The sequence below is a fragment of the Pelophylax lessonae genome, assembly GCF_965119305.1.
Source record: "Pelophylax lessonae genome assembly, chromosome: 9".
NCBI classification, from domain to species: domain Eukaryota; kingdom Metazoa; phylum Chordata; class Amphibia; order Anura; family Ranidae; genus Pelophylax; species Pelophylax lessonae.
The window spans coordinates 261544566-261563555 of NC_138776.1; the positions used below are offsets into that span (position 1 = coordinate 261544566).

Here is an 18990-nt window from a genome sequence, read left to right on the forward strand (position 1 = left end):
AGTTACAAAGAACTGAAGAATGATCTACTGTATCAGGTACAATACCTCTACCTCATTTGTTGGACACATTGGCTGGTGGGGATGGGTACGTTGACGATATTCTTATATACAGCTTTGTACTGTACAATATTTTATTCATCACACCTTGATAAATTATTTGTTATTAAGAATAGACAGAGATACCCAAGACAGCTTGTAGCATGAGTAAGTTATTCTAAATATAGTCTGTAATTCAGGACAAAGCTTAGGTACAAACTCTGAAAGGTAGAGGCATTTATTAGTACACTGCTGCCCTGCTAGAGGGTCCATACCCTCATTGGCCTTATAAACCTGGAGGGGAACATGTGGCCCTCTACCACCCAGGGCAGCTTTGCCTACCCAGTTTAGGGTTAGGTTTTAGGTCTTCCCAAAAAAGCAACCACGTATGCGTAAGCTCTAGTTAGAGTTTAGAGTGGGGTGCCTGTGATCCAGGTGGAACAATCTGTATGTTGCAGAGTTAAATCAACTTGAACAAGGCTTTTAAAACAGTCAGCGGCTTTCTCTCTTCTTTTTTTGTTTTTGGATAGATTCTTTATAGCGGCCAGCTACTGGCAGGAACCAGATCTCTGAGTCAGATGATTTGTGGTTATGATTATCTCTTGTATCTCATCACAATTTGACTTACCTGTCCCAATATCTAGAGAAGTTTCCTCCTTCTTAATAATATTCCTCACTCCAACCTCCTCCACAGACTGCTGCTCACTCCTCTCAAACATCTCTTCCTCTTCAGCTTTCACATCACTCGTCCCCTCACCCTAAAGCAACAGAATGATTTAAAATCTTCATTTCCTAAACACTTAAAGTTAAAAATAACATAAATAATATAATTTTACGCAGTTTTGAAATTCAGACGCTTTGTTCCACCTACCTGATGATGGTGGGGGATGGTGTGACCTTCCTGTGTGGAATCCTGGGAATACAGAGGACGGGGACATCTCTCTGGTGGTTTCCTGGTATTAGGTGGCTCCATCATAACCTCCTTGTGTCCTTCTGAAAACTCCTCCATCACATCAACCTCATCATACTCCTCTTTTATCTCTTCTTTAACAAAGATTTTTAAATACTGCAGATCTCCGCTCTGTGGTTAATAATAAAAAATTATTTGAATGTTTATAAACCAATTTAAACACAGACCCAAATGTTATGTTGAGTATTCTTCTACCTGATGATGGTGAGGGATGGTGTGACCTTCCTGTGTGGAATCCCAGGAATACAGAGGACGGGGACATCTCTCTGGTGGGTTCCCATTACTGGATCCATCTGTAGGAAACACACACACTGACTGAATACATTGTTTCTATGTGTTTATCAGATGATGGGGGATCCTCCGTACTGCTCTCTCCTTTACAATAAATTCTCCTCTTACCCGATGATGGGAGGGGCGGCTGATTCTCCATCATGATGTCCTGTGGTCTTGTTAACCTCTAGAACCTTCTAGCCATTTTCTTCAGGTGTCAGAGAGTGAGGAATGGATGGAATATTGGGATGGCTGCTGGGTGTCGGTCACTCATTAGATGTCATCCTCACTACTTTAGTCCTAATAAAAGGAGATACTAATAAATATTACTAATTGTATTCCTGTTCTCCGCACATCTCCAGTCTTCTTTGATCTTCATTTACAGAGATAAAACGGATGTCACGCAACATTTCCAGAATCCTCCACGCCTTCTAAGGAAATAAAGAACATCACTGGAAATTATGTCAGTGCGTAGACCACTCCTTGACAGGTTTCGTCCTGATTGAACGTCTTCAGAAAGTTCAGAAATAAAGAACAGTTATGTCATGTGATACTCTTATCTTAATAGTCCCACTGCACTGCGGTATATGTCAGAGCTATACAAATATATAATATTAATCATGTGTTACTGGGGGGGAGGGGACATTAGAGTGTAAGCTCCTCTGGTACAGAGACTGATGTGACTGGCTCAGTGATCTCTGTACAACACTGCGGTATATGTCAGATATATATAAATGTATAATAATAATAATGTGTGACTGTGGGGGGACATTAGAGTGTAAGCTCCTTTGGTACAGAGACTGATGTGACTGGCTCAATGATCTATGTACAGGACTGCGGTATATGTCAGAGTTATATAAATGTATAATAATAATAGTGTGTGACTGTGGGGGGACATTAGAGTGTAAGCTCCTCTGGTGCAGAGACTGATGTGACTGGCTCAGTGATCTCTGTACAGCACTGCGGTATATGTCAGAGCTATTTAAATGTATAATAATAATAGTGTGTGACTGTGGGGGGACATTAGAGTGTAAGCTCCTCTGGTGTAGAGACTGATGTGACTGGCTCAGTGATCTCTGTACAGCACTGCGGTATATGTCAGAGCTATATAAAGCAACATCTTCTGGAGATAAAAGACGTCACAGTGACTACGGAGGAAGAGGACGGAACATGACGGGGGGGGGGGGGGGTTTACTGGGTGTAAATATAAAATAATATCTTATTACCTCCTCTGCTGCCAGTTCCAGCAATGTCTCCTCTCTATGTCTGCTCAACCGGAATTTCCTGTCTGTTCTTAGGATCAGTTCCTCTCCCCCTTCCATAGTCGCCTGCCTGTAAATTCCACTCAGTGATGTCGCCTCCTAGTGGAGAATGTAGGAACTTCAGCTTCCATTCCAGACTTCCAGTATAAAAAGGCGGACTGGAAGTTATGGAGATCACCATTGTTCCCTACTAGGGCTGCACGATATTGAAAAATTATCTCATTGCGATATTTTTTTCCCAATGATATATATTGCAATATTTTTTTGCGGCGGATCCTCTTTGTCGTGCATTTTTAGTAGTGCAGAGTTACTACAGCGTGCCCCCATTCAATGCAGAGTTATAACAGTGTGCCCCAATTCAGTGCAGTGACCAGCGTGCCCCCCATCAATGCAATGACCAGCATGCTCCCCATCAATGCAGTGACCAGCGTGCCCCCCATCAATGCAATGACCAGCGTGCCCCCCATCAATGCAGTGACCAGCGTGCCCCCCATCAATGCAATGACCAGAGTGCCCCCCCCATCAATGCAATGACCAGCGTGCCCCCCATCAATGCAGTGACCAGCGTGCCCCCCATGAATGCAGTGACCAGCGTGCCCCCATGAATGCAGTGACCAGCTTGCCCCCATGAATGCAGTGACCAGCGTGCCCCCCATCAATGCAGTAACCAGCATGCCCCCCATCAATGCAATGACCAGCATGCTCCCCATCAATGCAGTGACCAGCGTGCCCCCCCATCAATGCAGTGACCAGCGTGCCCCCCATCAATGCAATGACCAGCATGCCGTGTCCCCTTCAATGCAGTGACCAGCGTGCCCCCCATCAATGCAGTCACCAGCATGCCCCCCATCAATGCAGTGACCAGCATGCCCCCCCATCAATGTAGTGAACAGCGTTCCCCCCCATCAATGTAGTGACCAGCATGCCGTTTCCCCTTCAATGCAGAGAGACTTACCTAAGGTAGAAGAACACAGCCTGATATCCATCCCACGTGTTCAGTCTGCCCCGCAGCTAGTTCTCTTGACCAAGCGGTGAGCGCGGCACAGCGAACCAATCACGTCGTGAGTAGCGGCACAGCGAACCAATCAGGTGTGCAGGCACGCATGATTGGTTAGCTGTGCAGCTGCTCACCGCTCAGTCAGGAGAACTAGGCTAGCTGCAGGCAGGCAGACTTGAACGTGTGGGACGGATGTCGGGCTATGTTCTGCTACAACCACTGTGAGTCATCCGAACTTCTCCCTGCCTATGCCTTACTATCGTATATTTGGCAATGTGACTTTCGCCCACGCCCGCAGCACCATAGTCGATATCACATAGACTATCGTTCAGCCATATTCCCTACTACGATGTTCTATTGGCTTTCATAATTTTCCTTTCTAATATACAGACCTGCAAAGGAAGACCTGAACAATCCATGCCGTAAAATTCTGGTAATGACGAGGATACACTCCATAAAGTAGACTGGAGGGTTATCTTTCAAGATTTGGGGTACTCGTGGTTCCCCAGAAATGGATCGTGTAGAGAGGAGACATTGCTGGATTTGGCAGCGGAGGAGCCCTAAGGAAGGGGGAGGCATTTTTCCCAAAAATATGTTGGCTTCACCTGATGCTCTTATCCACTTCCATACCGGGCCAATTCCAGCATTCCTCTCCTACATGTAAAAATCATCATTGTTTTGCTAGAAATTACTCAGAACCCCCAAATATTGTACACTGCTAAAAAAAAAAAAAATGGAAGGAAAACTTTTTAAACAGAGTATAGCATCAAGTCAAATAAACTCCTCGGATATTCATGTGGTCAGTTAAGTAGCAGAGGGGGTTGTTAATCAGTTTCAGCTGCTTAGGTGTTAATGAAATTACACAACAGGTGCACTAGCTGGGCAGCAATGAGACGACCTCCAAAACAGGAATGATTTTACAGATGGGGGCCACTGACATTTTTCCCTACTCATCTTTTCTGAGTGTTTGTCACTAGTTTTGCATTTGGCTGGGGTCAGTGTCACTACTGGTAGAATGAGGCCATACCTGGACCCTATAGAGGTTGCACAGGCAGTCCAACTCCTCCAGGACAGCACTTCAATACGTCCCATTGCCAGAAGGTTTGCTGTGTCTCTCAGGAGTATGGAGGAGATTCCAGGAGACAGGCAGTTACTCTAGGAGGGCTGTAGAAGGGCCTTAACCCATCAGCAGGACCGGTATCTGCTCCTTTGTGGAAGGAGGAACAGGATGAGCACTGCCAGAGCCCTACAAGATGACCTCCAGCAGGACACTGGTGTGAATGTCTCTGACCAAACAATCAGAAACAGACTTCATGAGGGTGGCCTGAGGGCCCGACGTCCTCTAGAGGGCGCTGTGCGCACTGCCCGGCACCGTGGAGCTCAATTGGCATTTGCCATTGAACACCAGAATTGGCAGGTCCATTACTGGCACCCTGTGCTTTTCACAGATGAGAGCAGGTTCACCCTGAGCACATGTGACAGACGTGAAAGGGTCTGGAGAAGCCGTGGAGAACATTATGCTGCCTGTAACGTCGTTCGGCATGACCGGTTGGGTGGTGGGTCAGTGATGGTCTGGGTAAGCATATCCATGGAGGGACACACAGACCTCTACAGGCTAGAGAATGGCACCTTGACTATCATTAGGTATCGGGATGAAATCCTTGGACCCATTGTCAGACCCTGCGTTAGTGCAGTGGGTCCTGGGTTCCTCCTGGGGCACGACAATGCCCAGCCTCATGTGGTGAGAGTATCATGAAGGCCAAGGAACACACCAGACAGATCAGGGATAAAGTTGTGGAGAAGTTTAAAGCGGGGTTAGATTATAAAAAAATCTCCCAAGCTTTGAACATCTCACGGAGCGCTGTTCAATCCATCATCCGAAAATGGAAAGAGTATGGCACAACTGCAACCCTACCAAGACATGGCCGTCCACCTAAACTGACAGGCCGGGCAAGGAGAGCATTCATCAAGCAGCCAAGAGGCCCATGGAAACTCTGGAGGAGCTGCAGAGATCCACAGCTCAGGTTGGAGAATCTGTCCACAGGACAACTATTAGTCGTGCGCTCCACAAATCTGCCCTTTATGGAAGAGTGAGAAGAAGAAAGCCATAAGAAGTCCTGTTTGTGAGAAGTCATGTGGGGGCACAGCAAACATGTGGAAGAAGGTGCTCTGGTCAGATGAGATCAAAATTTAACTTTTTGTCCTTAAAGCAAAACGCTATGTGTGGCGGAAAACTAACCCTGCACATCACCCTGAACACACCATCCCCACTGTGAAACATGGTGGTGGCAGCATCATGGTGTGGGGATGCTTTTCTTCAGCAGGGACAGGGAAGCTGGTCAGAGTTGATGGGAAGATGGATGGAGCCAAATACAGGAAAATCTTAGAAGAAAACCTGTTAGAGTCTGCAAAAGACTTGAGACTGGGGAGGAGGTTCACCTTCCAGCAGGACACCGACCCGAAACATCCAGCCAGAGCTACACTCCGGTATAGGCTATAAGTAGTGGAGATTGTTGGTCCGCCCGCTAGTAACCAAAAACATGGCACACAGAATCGCAAGACGCCTGTCTCCCAAAACAAGGTACAAGGACTTCTTTTGGGTGACAGGCGTCCAACGATTCTGATTTTACCACGATTCATGGGAGGACAATAGCGGCAAAACCGCGCCATGTTTGGGGTGCCATTGCAAGTCATGGGAGACGCACGGGCGTCCCGCGATACTGATTTTACCATGATTCTTCGGGAGACAGTTGTGGCAAAATTGCGCCGTGTTTGGGGTACCATTGCATGTCACGGGGAATCGCACGGGCGTCCTGCGATACAGTTTGTTACTGCGATTCTTTGGGCGACAATTGCGGAAAAATTGCGCCGTGTTTGGGGTGCCACTGTAAGTCGTGGGAATCGTACAGGCGTCCCGCGATTCTGTTCTGCGCAATTTTACCATGATTCATCAGGCCACAATCGCAGCAAAGTCGCGCCATGTTTGGGGTGCCATTGCAAGTCACGGGGATCGCATGGGCGTCCTGCGATTCTGTCTGCGTGACTTTACTTCAATTCATCGGGCGGCAATCGTTGAAAATTGTGCTGTGTTTGTTTGGGGTGCCATTTTAAGTCACGGGGAATCGCCCGGGCGTCCCGCGATTCTGTTTGTTACCTCGATTCATCAGGCTACATTAGCGGCAGAACCGCGCCGTGTTTGGGGTGCCATTGCAAGTCATGGGGAATCGCACGGGCGTCATGCGGTTCTGTTTGTTACCGCGATTCATTGGGCAACAATTGCAGCAAAATTGCGCCGTGTTTGGGGTGCCATTGCAAGTCGTGGGAATCCCACGGGTGTCCCGCCATTCTGTTTGTTACCGCGATTCATCGGGTGACAATCGCACAAATATCGTGCTGTGTTTGGGGTGCCATTGCAAGTCAAGGGGAATCGCACAGGCGTCACGCGATTCTGTTTGTTACCGCGATTCATTGGGCGACAATTGCAGCAAAATTGCGCTATATTTGGGGTGCCATTGCAAGTCATGGGAATCGCACAGGCGTCCTATGATTCCATTTGTTACCGCGATTCATTGGGCGACAATCGCAGCAAAATTGCGCCATGTTTGGGGTGCCATTTCAAGTCATGGGATTCGCACTGTCGTTCCACGATTCTGTTTGCGTGATTTTTGCCACGATTGTCACCTGACGAATCGTCGTAAAATCGCGCAAACAGAATCGCGGGACGCCCGTCGCCCGAAAAAAGGTAGAACTTCTTTTGGGCTACAGGCGTCCTGCGATTCTGTTTGCGCAATTTTATTCAGTAACAACTGCAGCAAAATTGCGCCGTGTTTGGGGTGCCATTGCAAGTCATGGGAATCGCACGGACGTCTCGCGATTCTGTTTGCGCAATTCTGCTGCGATTGTCACCTGAGGGGGGTTCTAAGTAATTTTGTAGCAAAAAAAAATACTGATTTTATTTTGTAAGCAACATATACCAGAAAAGAGGGGGTGGGGGTTACATATACCAGAAAAGAGGGGGTGGGGGTTACATATACCAGAAAAAGCCTGATAAACAAGTGGTTAGTAGTGGTTTCTATTGTCACCCCCCACCTCCTGACAGTTGGTATATTCCACTGGCGGGAATCTCTCCTCATAGCGCAGATACTCAGTCAGAAATCAGAGTCAGGTCACGTGACTTTCCTTCCGCCAATAACTGTGCCGCTTTCAGCTCTCGCTACTGCTAACACGATGTATCCTAGGAGCGGAGCCATGTTTCCGTTGTCCGTCCTATTGCTAGAAATAGAAAGCTGTCTTCAAGAAAATGGCCGCCAGCGCCCAGAGATATCCCCGAACTGGAGACACTTTTGTGAGGAGGGCGCTGTGCAGGGCCGGTGTAACGTTAGAATTACCTACCCCGTGAGAAAAACCTACCCTCGTCATTTCCGGCCAGAAACAGCTGATCAGCGCCGCAGTGCGCATGTTCACAGCCCCCGCTACGTAATGGAGCAGCTGAGGATCAGACTAGTGCGCATGCGCACTAGTATGAAATTATCACGGTGTCCGTGAAAAAAACCTACCGACGCGGCGGTTAAATTAAAACAGCTGTGCTGCACTATGAGTCATCTCGGCTAGGAAATATAAAAGCGGCTGGCGGCTCCGTGATTTATCTTTTCATACACCCGCCACCGCTTTTATATTTACTATCCGAGATCAGGGAAGTGACAGAGACAGGAGCGGAGATGATTCGTAGATCAGGCCAGCTGTTTTAATGTAACCGCCGCATTAAACACACTGCCGTGCAACCGGAAGTGACGAGGGTAGGTTTTTCTCACGGGGTAGGTTATTCTCACGGAAAACAGGTGTAACGTTAAAAAACCATACCCCGTGAAGAAACCATACCCTCGTCACTTCCGGTCTGAAACAGCTGAGCAGCGCAGCAGTGCGCATGCTCAGAGCCCCGGATACGCAATTGAACATGAAAGAATTTGAGAAGTGCGCATGCTCGGTGGGCATGAAAGTATCATGGCACAGTGTGTAATGTTATACATGCGGCGGGTACATGAAAACACTTCTGCTGCAACATCAATCATCTCCTCTGCTATCGCTGTAACTTCCCTCATCTCCGGTAATAAATATAAAATCGGTGGCGGGTGTATGAGATGTAAATGTGACGGCGATCGCGGCTCCGTGATCCGCTTTTATATTTATTACCGGAGATGAGGGAAGTGACAGGGGAAGGAGCGGAGATGATTTATGTTGCAGAGTAGCTGTTTTAATGTAAGCACCGCAAGTTTAACTACCGTGAGAAATCCATACCCTCCGTAGCTGCACCGGAAGTGACGAGGGTATGGTTTTCTCACGGGTATGGTTTTTTCACGGAACACCGGTGCTCTATAGGAGGAGCTGTGTGAGGGAATTGAGTGTATGAGGGATGTACTACTCCTCCCCGGACACTGAGGGCGACATTCACTCTACGTTCACTGCCCACTCCCTACTGTGCATTAACCCCTTCATTGCCCTCCCTTGTCACTGCATTAACCCTTCATGGTGAGTAGAGATATTAACCCCTGTAGTTTCTGTATGTGAACCCCTCACTGTCTGCTATAGTTGTATATTAACCCCTCATTCCTCTATAGTCTCTTCAGGTCATTTTGGGGGGGGGAGTGGAGGCAAAGTACAATTCCTCCCGGAGATTATTTCTGTGTGTGACCCCGCTAAGGAGATTTCCCCTCACTTCCTGTCCCTGTGACACCCGTAGATGAAACAGGGGGAGGGGCTGCCACGGGAAACAAGGTCAGCAGTTGTAACTGTGGCCCCCTTGGAGGGACTACACTTCACGTTTCTTTAGGAGAGACCCTGGAGCAGTGACGGCAGACCTCGGTACTCCAGATGTTTAGTAACTACATTTCCCATGATGCTCAATTACACTGCAGAGTGCCTGAGCATCATGGGAAATGTTGTTCCAAAACATTCGGGGTGCTGAGGTTCCCCATCACTGCCCTAGGGGGTAAAATGGCGGCCGTTGCAATTTTCTGTGTCACAGCGTGTGTGCTTTGCGGTTTTGTCCAATGACAGCCAATCACAGAGTCCAATGACAGCCAATCACAGATGTCACCACATACCGGGTATGAGGAGAGAGCCCATAACCTGCCTTTGTTAAAGGGACACAGACACTGATAATCAGGACGGCCCCAACAGTGCCCATCAGTGCTGTCAATCAGATCCCACTAAAGCTGCCAATCAGTGCTGCCTACCAGTGCTTATCAGTATTGCCAATCAGATCCCGCGTATGCTACTAATCAGTGCCTCTTCATTAGTGTCACCAATCAGTGCCACCTATCACTGCTGCCTATCAGTGCCAATCAGTGTGCACCAATGCTGCCAATAAGTCCCTCCTCATCAGTGTCACCTATCACTGCTGCCGAGCAGTGCCCATTAGTACTGCCAATCAGATCCCACCAATGCTGCCGATCAGCGCCGCCTACCAGTGCCCATCAGTACTGCCAATCAATGCCCACTAATGCTGCCAATTAGTGCAGCCTCATGAGTGCTTCCTCATCAGTGCCTATTAGTGCCCATCAGTGCTTCCTCATCAGTGCCTATTAGTGCCCATCAGTGCTTCCTCATCAGTGCCTATTAGTGCCCATCAGTGCAGCCTATCAGTGCAGCCCCACCAGTGCTTCCTCATCAGTGCCTATTAGTGCCCATCAGTGCAGCCCCATCAGTGCTTTCTCATCAGTGCCTATTAGTGCCCATCAGTGCAGCCTATCAGTGCCACCTATCAGTGCAGCCCCATCAGTGCTTCCTCATCAGTGCCACCTATTAGTGCCCATCAGTGCAGTCTATCAGTGCAGCCCCATCAGTGCTTCCTCATCAGTGCCACCTATTAGTGCCCATCAGTGCAGCCTATTAGTGAAGCCTCATCAGTGTAGGCTATCAGTGCCACCTTTCAGAGCCCATCAGAGAAGGAGAAAAATTACCCGTTTGTAACATTTTATAACCAACCATTAAAATCTTTTTTTTCCCAAAATTTTCGGTCTTTTTTTTTGTTTGTTTAGCAATAAATCCTCAGGCGTGGAACTCCAAACGAAGGCACATGAAAAAGAAAAGGAGGCGCAACCACCTGCTGCACTACCCTTGGACACCTTTAAAAAATGTATTAAAATGCCAAAAACATACTCGGAGACATGAAGAGCTAAAATCGCATATAATGAGTCCACCACATGTGGAAATGAACATGTCCCTGTAATTGGACTGTTGACGCGTTTTCGGGAGTCACGCTCCCTTCTTCAGAGCTGGTCTTTCTCTCAGCAGACCCAAATATATACTGAATTCACTTGCCCAAGTTCCTCCCCCTTCCCCTGTGTGCAATGGGCAGGACCACTTGGTATCTATGCCAACCAGCAGCATACATGGATTCCAAATAATATTTCTACTGCCTTGTAATATATGTCACGTAGTCTATTACAAATGAAAAAATAAATTAAAAAAGAAGAATTGAAAGATAGTAGTAATGAATGAATACGTGGAAAATCAACTTTCAATATAATGGTTAACCCTGGGGGATCCATGGTCCCTCCTCTGACCCCCCACCTCTGTAATCTTCCAGGGCCAAGGTACCTGTTTTATGCACTCATCAAGAGTGTCGATTATGCCACCTTTTCCGCCCCTTACATTCATGGAAGCCGTACTCTAGCTCAGGCTTTTTCAACCACTGTCCCCAGGCACCCTGAGGTACCTTGAGGTTTCTTCAGGGGTGCCTTGGCAAAATCCTTAAAAATAGATCAAAAATTGTATACAAGCCTGCAGGTGGATCAAGCCTGCCTATTAGATACACAAAGCCATGGGTGTACATTTTGCACCATTAAGACTTTCTAGACACTGGCATCCTAACAACCTAACAGCATCCTTGTTTGGCCCTCCTGTGCCCCTCTCCCTCAGCACTGGGGTGACATTAGCTGACTGATGAAGAGAAATGAAAGGAGAAAAGAAACATTGGGATACTAGTCAGTAGCAGTATGCAAAAGCTTATTTGCTTTGGAAGAATAAATCACTTCTAACGTTGGGTGTCAAATGAGTGGATGTTGCGGCATTGTGTAAAGCTATTAGAATAGTTTTTTACATTTTAGAATGGGGTACCTTGAGAATCTCCATCATTTTAAAGGGTGCCTTGAGATTGTCTACAGTTTTAGAGGGTGCCTTGACTGAAAAAAGGTTGAGAAACACTGCTCTAGCTATACTAAACCAGCTGGATGAATGCAGGGTCCTCCTTCTACATTCTCTGGTTTTTGTTCATAGTTGCTATGGTACGGCTTCTGTGAATGGAGGAGGGGGTATAAAGGGCAGGCATAGTCGATATTCTTGATGAGCGCATATGACAGGTCCCTCAGCTCTATAAACCCCTGTCACAACAAAAGATTACAGCAATGGGGTAGCACTGCAGAAAAAGCAAAAAAAGAGGGCACACCAACCTTGCGCATTGGAGCTTGGCTCTAAAGGAAGAGAGGATCCCCCCTCGAAATGTGTCAGCCCTCTGTAGGGTCCCCCGGCGTGTTGGACAGATTGGTTTTGAAGAAGAGGTGATCCCCCAATCGAAACGTGTCAGTCATCTGTAGGGTCCCCCAGCGTGTTGGACAGATTGGCTCTGAGGAAGAAGGGATCCCCCCTTGAAATGAGTCAGCCATCTGTAGGGTCCCCCGGCGTGTTGGACAGATTGGCTTTGAGGAAGAGTGGATCCCCCCCTCTAAATGAGTCAGCCATCTGTAGGGTCCCCGACGTGTTGGACAGATTGGCTCTGAGGAAGAGGGGATCCCCCCTCAAAACGTGTCAGCCATCTGTAGGGCCCCCGACGTGTTGGACAGATTGGCTCTGAGGAAGAGGGGATCCCCCCTCGAAATGTGTCAGCCATCTGTAGGGTCCCCCGGCGTGTTTGGACAGATTGGCTCTGAGGAAGAGGTGATCCCCCCTTGAAATGCATCAGCCATCTGTAGGGTCCCCCAGCGTGTTGGACAGATTGGCTCTGAGGAAGAGGGGATCCTCCCTCTAAACATGTCAGCCATCTGTAGGGTCCCCCGGCGTGTTGGACAGATTGGCTCTGAGGAAGAGGGGATCCCCCATTGAAATGCGTCAGCCATCTGTAGGGTCCCCCGGCATCTTGGACAGTTTGGCTCTGAGGAAGAGGGCACCCCCCCCTTGAAATGCATCAGCCATCTGTAGGGTCCCCCAGCGTGTTGGACAGTTTGGCTCTGAGGAAGAGGGCATCCCCCTTGAAATGCATCAGCCATCTGTAGGGTCCCCCAGCGTTTTGGACAGATTGGCTCTGAGGAAGAGGGCATCCCCCTTGAAATGCATCAGCCATCTGTAGGGTCCCCCAGCGTGTTGGACAGATTGGCTCTGAGGAAGAGGGGATCTCCCTCAAAACGTGCCAGCCATCTGTAGGGTCCCCCAGCATGTTGGACAGATTGGCTCTGAAGAAAAGGTGATCCATCCTCAAACGTGTCAGCCATCTGTAGGTTCCCCCAGCATGTTGGACATAGTTCCGGTGACCTGGTTGTTTCGTGTCCATTGTGGACTTTGATATGCTTTTTTGACTGATTTGTTTGTGAGTATATCGCTTTCATTTTTTACATTAATAAACACCACTTGGGTAATGCACAAGGTTGTCGCTCCCTCTTTTTCACATTTTCTGCAGCGTTACCATTGGTTGTTCCCCGACCCTTGGAGGGCAGCAAGGTCTGTGCTATAGAGATCCTTGCCAACATCCACAGCCTTCACATCACTTTTTGAGCTCAGGAGAGTCTTTTTTGGCAATAGCAATGGGGGTAGGACGGGGTGATCAAAGAAGGAAGATTTCAACTAAAGCAACAGCACAAGGGACACATAACATAATAGTAAATGTCCCTTGTGCTGATTTTTTTGGTTTTTTTAAACTATTGTGCTGTTCTGTGATGTCTAACAGTTTAATATGAATTACAATAACCAGTTCTGGACCGGAAGGATTTGCCCCCTTAATGACCAAGCCATTTTTTGTGATTCGGCACTGCGTTACTTTAACGGAAAATTGCGCGGATGTGCGACAATGTACCCCAAAAAGTTTGGTGTCCTATTTTCCCACAAATAGAGCTTTCTTTTGCTGGTATTTGATCACCTCTGCGATTTTTATTTTTTGCACTTTAAACAAAAAAAGAGTGACGAGCCTCAAAAAAAATTACAATATTTTTCAAATCCTGCCATATAACATTCCCCCAAAAAAAAACATTTAAAAATCAAATGTTTTCATAATTTTAGGCCAATTTGCATTCTGCTACATATTTTTGGTAAAAAGAATCGCAATAAGCGTATTTTGATTGCTTTACGCAAAAGTTATCACGTCTAACGGAAAGATTTATGTCATCTTTATTTTTGATCTGCGATTTTTAGCGGGACTGCGACATTGCGGCGGGCAGATCGGACCCCTAACTGAAATTTGATACTTTTGGGGGTACCAGTGACATTACTACAGTAATCAGTGCTAAAAATATGCACTGTTACTGTAATAATGACACTGGCAGGGAAGGGGTTTACCCAGGGGTGATCAAAGGGTTAAGTGTGTGCCTAGGGGAGTGTTTTCTAACTGTATGGGGGAGGGACTTGTGAAATGAACACAAAGACCTGTGATCCAATATAGGAGGATCTCAGGCGCTCTGTGTTCATTTCAGAGAGAACAACGGTCATCTGTGTTTACAACAGCTGACCGTCGTTCTCTTTCAGTGGAGAGCGATCATTGGTGCCCGGCGGCAATCGCGGGTGCCGGTCCCATGGATCGGCTTCCCCACTTCCTAATGATGGCATGCGCGCGCCCCCCGGTGCTTTGGGACGTCCCAATGGTCTAAGAAGATATGGAGCTGCGTCTGTCAATGAACGATAGAGAAAACTGTATTTTTGTACTTACCGTAAAATCCTTTTCTCTGAAGTTCATTGACAGACGCAGCACCCGCCCCTCTACTTGTGAGTGGAATGGGGTTTTTTTGTCTTCTAAACACTTCTTTCAACTAAACTATGGGCAGTAGCAGAGTGTGTGGGGTTATGCCTGCAGGGACAGCCCCATAGGCATGGTAAAGCTTTTTCCTGCCTAGTGCCCTATTTCTGATGGGAGGAGCATAACCCAATGGTCTAAGAAGATATGGAACTACGTCTGTCAATGAACTTTAGGGAAAAGGATTTTACGGTAAGTACAAAATTCCAGGTTTTGTTTTCAGAATTGTCGCTCTTTTTTTGTTGAGAGCACAACAAATAAAAATCGCACAGGGGATCAAATACCAGCAAAAGAAAGCTCTATTTGTGGGGGGAAAAACTGTGCAATTGTCCGTTAAAGTAACGCAGTGCAGAATCGCAAAAAATGGTCTGGTCATTAAGGGGGGAAATCTTCCGGTCCAGAAGTGGTTAATAGTGTATACTGCGCCGCTTTTTTTTTCTATCTTTGTGAAGTTTTATTTGAACATTTTTCGTGGATGTTGGGCATTTGTCAGCAGTTTCCCAAAGCTGCTAAACTCCCTTCAGAGGCCGCATACTCACCTGGCTGTTTCCCATCCTTCTCCTTTCCCTGCTTGACCTGTGCAGACCGCCCGCCCGCCCGCCCGCAATGTACTGCGGTTAAATAACTATCTGATATACGGTAAACTTTCCACCCGGTGAAACAAGCAACTCTTCACCCCTTCAAGTTTGTGTCAAATTTTTATTGTTTGATATAAATAATAATAATACATAGAAGTCTAGAATTGTGCACAACATACACTCACCGGCCACTCTATTAGGTACACCTGTTCAGTTGCTTGGTAACACAAATTGCTAATCAGCCAATCACATGGCAGCAACTGGGCATCTAGACGTGGTGAAGATGACTTGCTGAAGTTCAGACCAAGCATCAGAATCGGGAAGAAAGGGGATCAAAGTGACTTGGAACGTGGCATGGTTGATGGTCCCAGGCGGGCTGGTGAGAGTATTTTTGGAATTTTCACGCACAACCATCTCTTGGGTTTACAGAGAATGGTGGGAAAAAGAGAAAATATCCAGTGAGCGGCAGTTGTGTGGAGGAAAATGCCTTGTTGATGTCAGAGGTCAGAGGAGAATGGGCAGACCACTCCAATAACCACTCGTTACATCCAAGGTATTCAGAATACCATCTCTGAACACACAAACCATAGAACCCTGAAGCAGGCTACAGGAGCAGAAGACCACACCAGGTGCCACTCCTGTCAGCTAAGAACCGGAAACTAAAGCTTCGTACACACGATCAGATTATCGAACGATCTTTTGTCCATTTTTTTGTTGCATGCTAGTCTCATGTCGAAAGTGAAGAGGTTACTTTGATACGAAAATTCCCGAACGACAGAATTCAACTTCAGAAGTGATGTCATGTGTTGAATTGATTTGTATGTGTTCTTTTGTTTCTGAGCATGCCTAGTCTTGCTCATACGATTTTTTTTGGATGAAAACTGTACTAATTAAACGAAAATCGGACGTTGTGTTTAAGTACAATAAAAATGTTATAGCCTGCACATCCAGATTTTGTCGTCCGAAAATTCATAATCAGCTATCGAAAGCACTATATTGACAATCCGAAAATCGGCAGATCGTTCGTCGGACAAATTTTACTTCCGATTTTCGTATTGTGTGTACGGGCCTTAAGGCTACAATTCGCACAGACTCACCAAAACTGGACAATAGAAGATTGGAAAAATGTTGCCTGGTCTGATGAGTCTCGATTTCAGCTGTGACAATCAGATGGTAGGGTCAGACATGGCGTCATGGATCCATCCTGCCTTGTATCAGGCTGGTGGTGGGGGTGTAATGGTGTGGGGGATATTTTATTGGCACACTTTGGGCCCCTTAGTACCAATTGAGTATGGTTTAAATGCAATGGCCTACCTCAGTGGACCTTGTAGCTGACCATGTCCATCCCCTTATGACTACAGTGTCCCCATCTTCTGATGGCTCCTTCCAGCAGGATAATGCCCCATGTCACAAAGCTCCAATCATCTCACCGCTGGTTTCTTCACCATGACAATGAGGTCACTGTCCTCCAATGGACTCCACACTCACCACTGGTTTCTTCACCATGACAATGAGGTCACTGTCCTCCAATGGCCTCCTCACTCACCACTGGTTTCTTCACCATGACAATGAGGCCACTGTACTCCAATGGCCTCCACACTCGCCACTGTTTTCTTCAACATGACAATGAGGTCACTGTCCTCCAGTGGCCTCCACACTCACCACATCTTATCCAATAGAGCAGCTTTGGGATGTGATGGAACGGAAGATTGGCATCATGGATGTGAAGCCGACAACTGCGTGATGCTATCATTTCACTATGGAGCAAAATCTCTGAGGAATGTTTCCATCACCTTGTTGAATCTGTGCCACCAAGAATGAAGGCAAACGGGGGTCCAACCCGCTACTAGCAAGGTCTACCTAATAAAGTGTCCGGTGAGTAAAGCTCTGGCCAGACAAGAGATTTGCAAAATGGATTCGTTAAATTTACATCATCTAATATAAAAGCGCAAAAGAATAAATAAATCGACAAACATGTACCTTTTATTATTTAAAGCGGAGTTCCAGCCATTTTACTCACCTGTTCAACGGTCCAGCGATGCGGCCGCCCGAAGCCTCGATCCTCTCCCTCGGCGCTGGCATCACTGCTGTGGGCACCCGGCTGTGACAGTTTGCGGCTTCACAGCCGGGTACCCACTGCGCATGCGCGAGTCGCGCTGCGCGCCGTGATTGGCCGGCAATCTTCTGGGACCTCTGACCTGTCCCAGAAGATTGCAAGGAGGGAGGGGGAGAGGAGAACTTCCGCTCAGGGTGCCGCGGCGCTCCGAGCGGAAGTGGGAGCGGGTACCTGTCAAAACTAGGTACCCGCTCCCCCCCCAAAAAAATGACATGCCTAATGTGGCATGTCAGGGGGTTAGGACCACCTAAAGCGGAAGTTCCACTTTTGGGTGGAACTCCGCTTTAAGGATTATTCTGTGGATGGACCAGGTTGTGAATTACCAGCAGCGTGTCTTTTCTGGTGTATAACAAGGTATCCTTTTTGAACAAAACATTTCCCACACACTGTACATAAAAAAGGCCGCTCTCCTGTGTGGATTCTCTGGTGCGTACGAAGGTTTGCTTTTTGTGCGAAACATTTCCCGCACTCTGAACATGAAAAAGGCCGCTCCCCAGTGTGACAGTTTTGATGTGTAAGAAGATGTCCTTTCCGTATGAAACACTTCCCGCACTCCGTACATGAAAAAGGACGCGTCCCTGCATGACTTTTCTGGTGTGTAAGAAGGTGTCCTTTTCGCATGAAACATTTCCCACACTCTGTACATGAAAAAGGACGCTCGCCCGTGTGATTTCTCTGGTGTATAAAAAGGAGTCCTTTTTGAGTGAAACTTTTCCCGCACTCCATACAGGAAAATGGAAGCTCGCCTGTGTGACTTCTCTGGTGTGTAAGAAGGTGTGCTTTCTGAGTGAAACATTTCCCGCACTCTGAACAGGAAAAAGTATAATTTCCCGCGTGACCCTTCTGGTGAGCAATAAGTACTCTTTTACGTGAAAAACACTTCCCGCACTCTGAACATGAAAAAGGACGTTCGCCAGTGTGTCTTCTCTGGTGGGTAAGAAGGTCTCCTTTGTGAGTGAAACTTTTCCCACACTCTGAACATGGAAATGGACGCTCACCTGTGTGACTTTTCTGGTGTATAAAAAGGTGTCCCTTACGTAGGAAACACCTTCCACACTCTGAGCAGGAAAAAGGACGTTCACCCGTGTGAATTCTCCGGTGTGCATTAAGGTTTCCACTCTGTGCGAAACACTTCCCACACTCTGAACACGAGAAGGGGCGCTCACCAGTGTGGATTCTCTGGTGTGTAAGGAAATCTCCTTTCTGATTAAAACATTTTCCGCATTCTGAACATGAAAACGAACGTTCTCGTGTGAGAGTTCTTCGATCTTCACCAACAGATGATTTCAACGAAAAAGATTTTTTAACTATAGAGCCTAAATTTCCAGAGGAGGATCTCTGAGGATTTTGCAGATCAGCCAAAGATTGGCCACTGTGTAATCTTGGAAGGAATTTTTTGGTGACAGTTTGTGACTTTTTGTGACAATTTTTTAGAATAGAGAGGTCCATTGATCTAGGAGAATTGATACGTTGTGTATTATTATCTGAAGATATCATAAGATGTCCTTCCAGGGTATTCTGTATCTTAGGTCCACCTAATGAAAATATTAAAAGGACATAAATTTTTGGCTTTTTTGTTGCAAGGAATTATCTATGTTTGTCATGTAGGGAGCGGTTTCACAAATCTCGTGTTAACTTTTTGGGTACTACTGTAACACCAACAAAAAAAAACAATAAAACACAAACTGTAACGAAGCCAACAACCATACACTAGGTTTCGGCGTACAGTGGGGAAAATAATTATTTGAATCCCTGCAAATTTTGTGTT

At 46.9% G+C, this 18990-nt stretch overlaps 3 protein-coding genes across 3 annotated transcripts in view; all 3 read right to left on the bottom strand.

The window, feature by feature from the left end:
- LOC309564420 (uncharacterized protein) overlaps positions 1 to 18990 on the bottom strand; it is a gene marked incomplete at both ends in the record, with an annotated part of 648900 nt that overhangs the window by 75899 nt on the left and 554011 nt on the right.
- Positions 1 to 18990, bottom strand: part of LOC309563485 (uncharacterized protein) — a gene marked incomplete at its 3' end in the record, with an annotated part of 314854 nt that overhangs the window by 54566 nt on the left and 241298 nt on the right. The window lies entirely within an intron of this gene.
- The window catches only part of LOC309563487 (uncharacterized protein), a gene marked incomplete at both ends in the record, with an annotated part of 38852 nt that continues 20730 nt past the window's right edge, over positions 869 to 18990 (bottom strand). The window contains one exon of the mRNA XM_082267880.1: positions 869 to 1117. Coding sequence (XP_082124006.1) covers positions 869 to 1117 — 249 coding nt within the window. The remainder of the gene's footprint in view (positions 1118 to 18990) is intronic.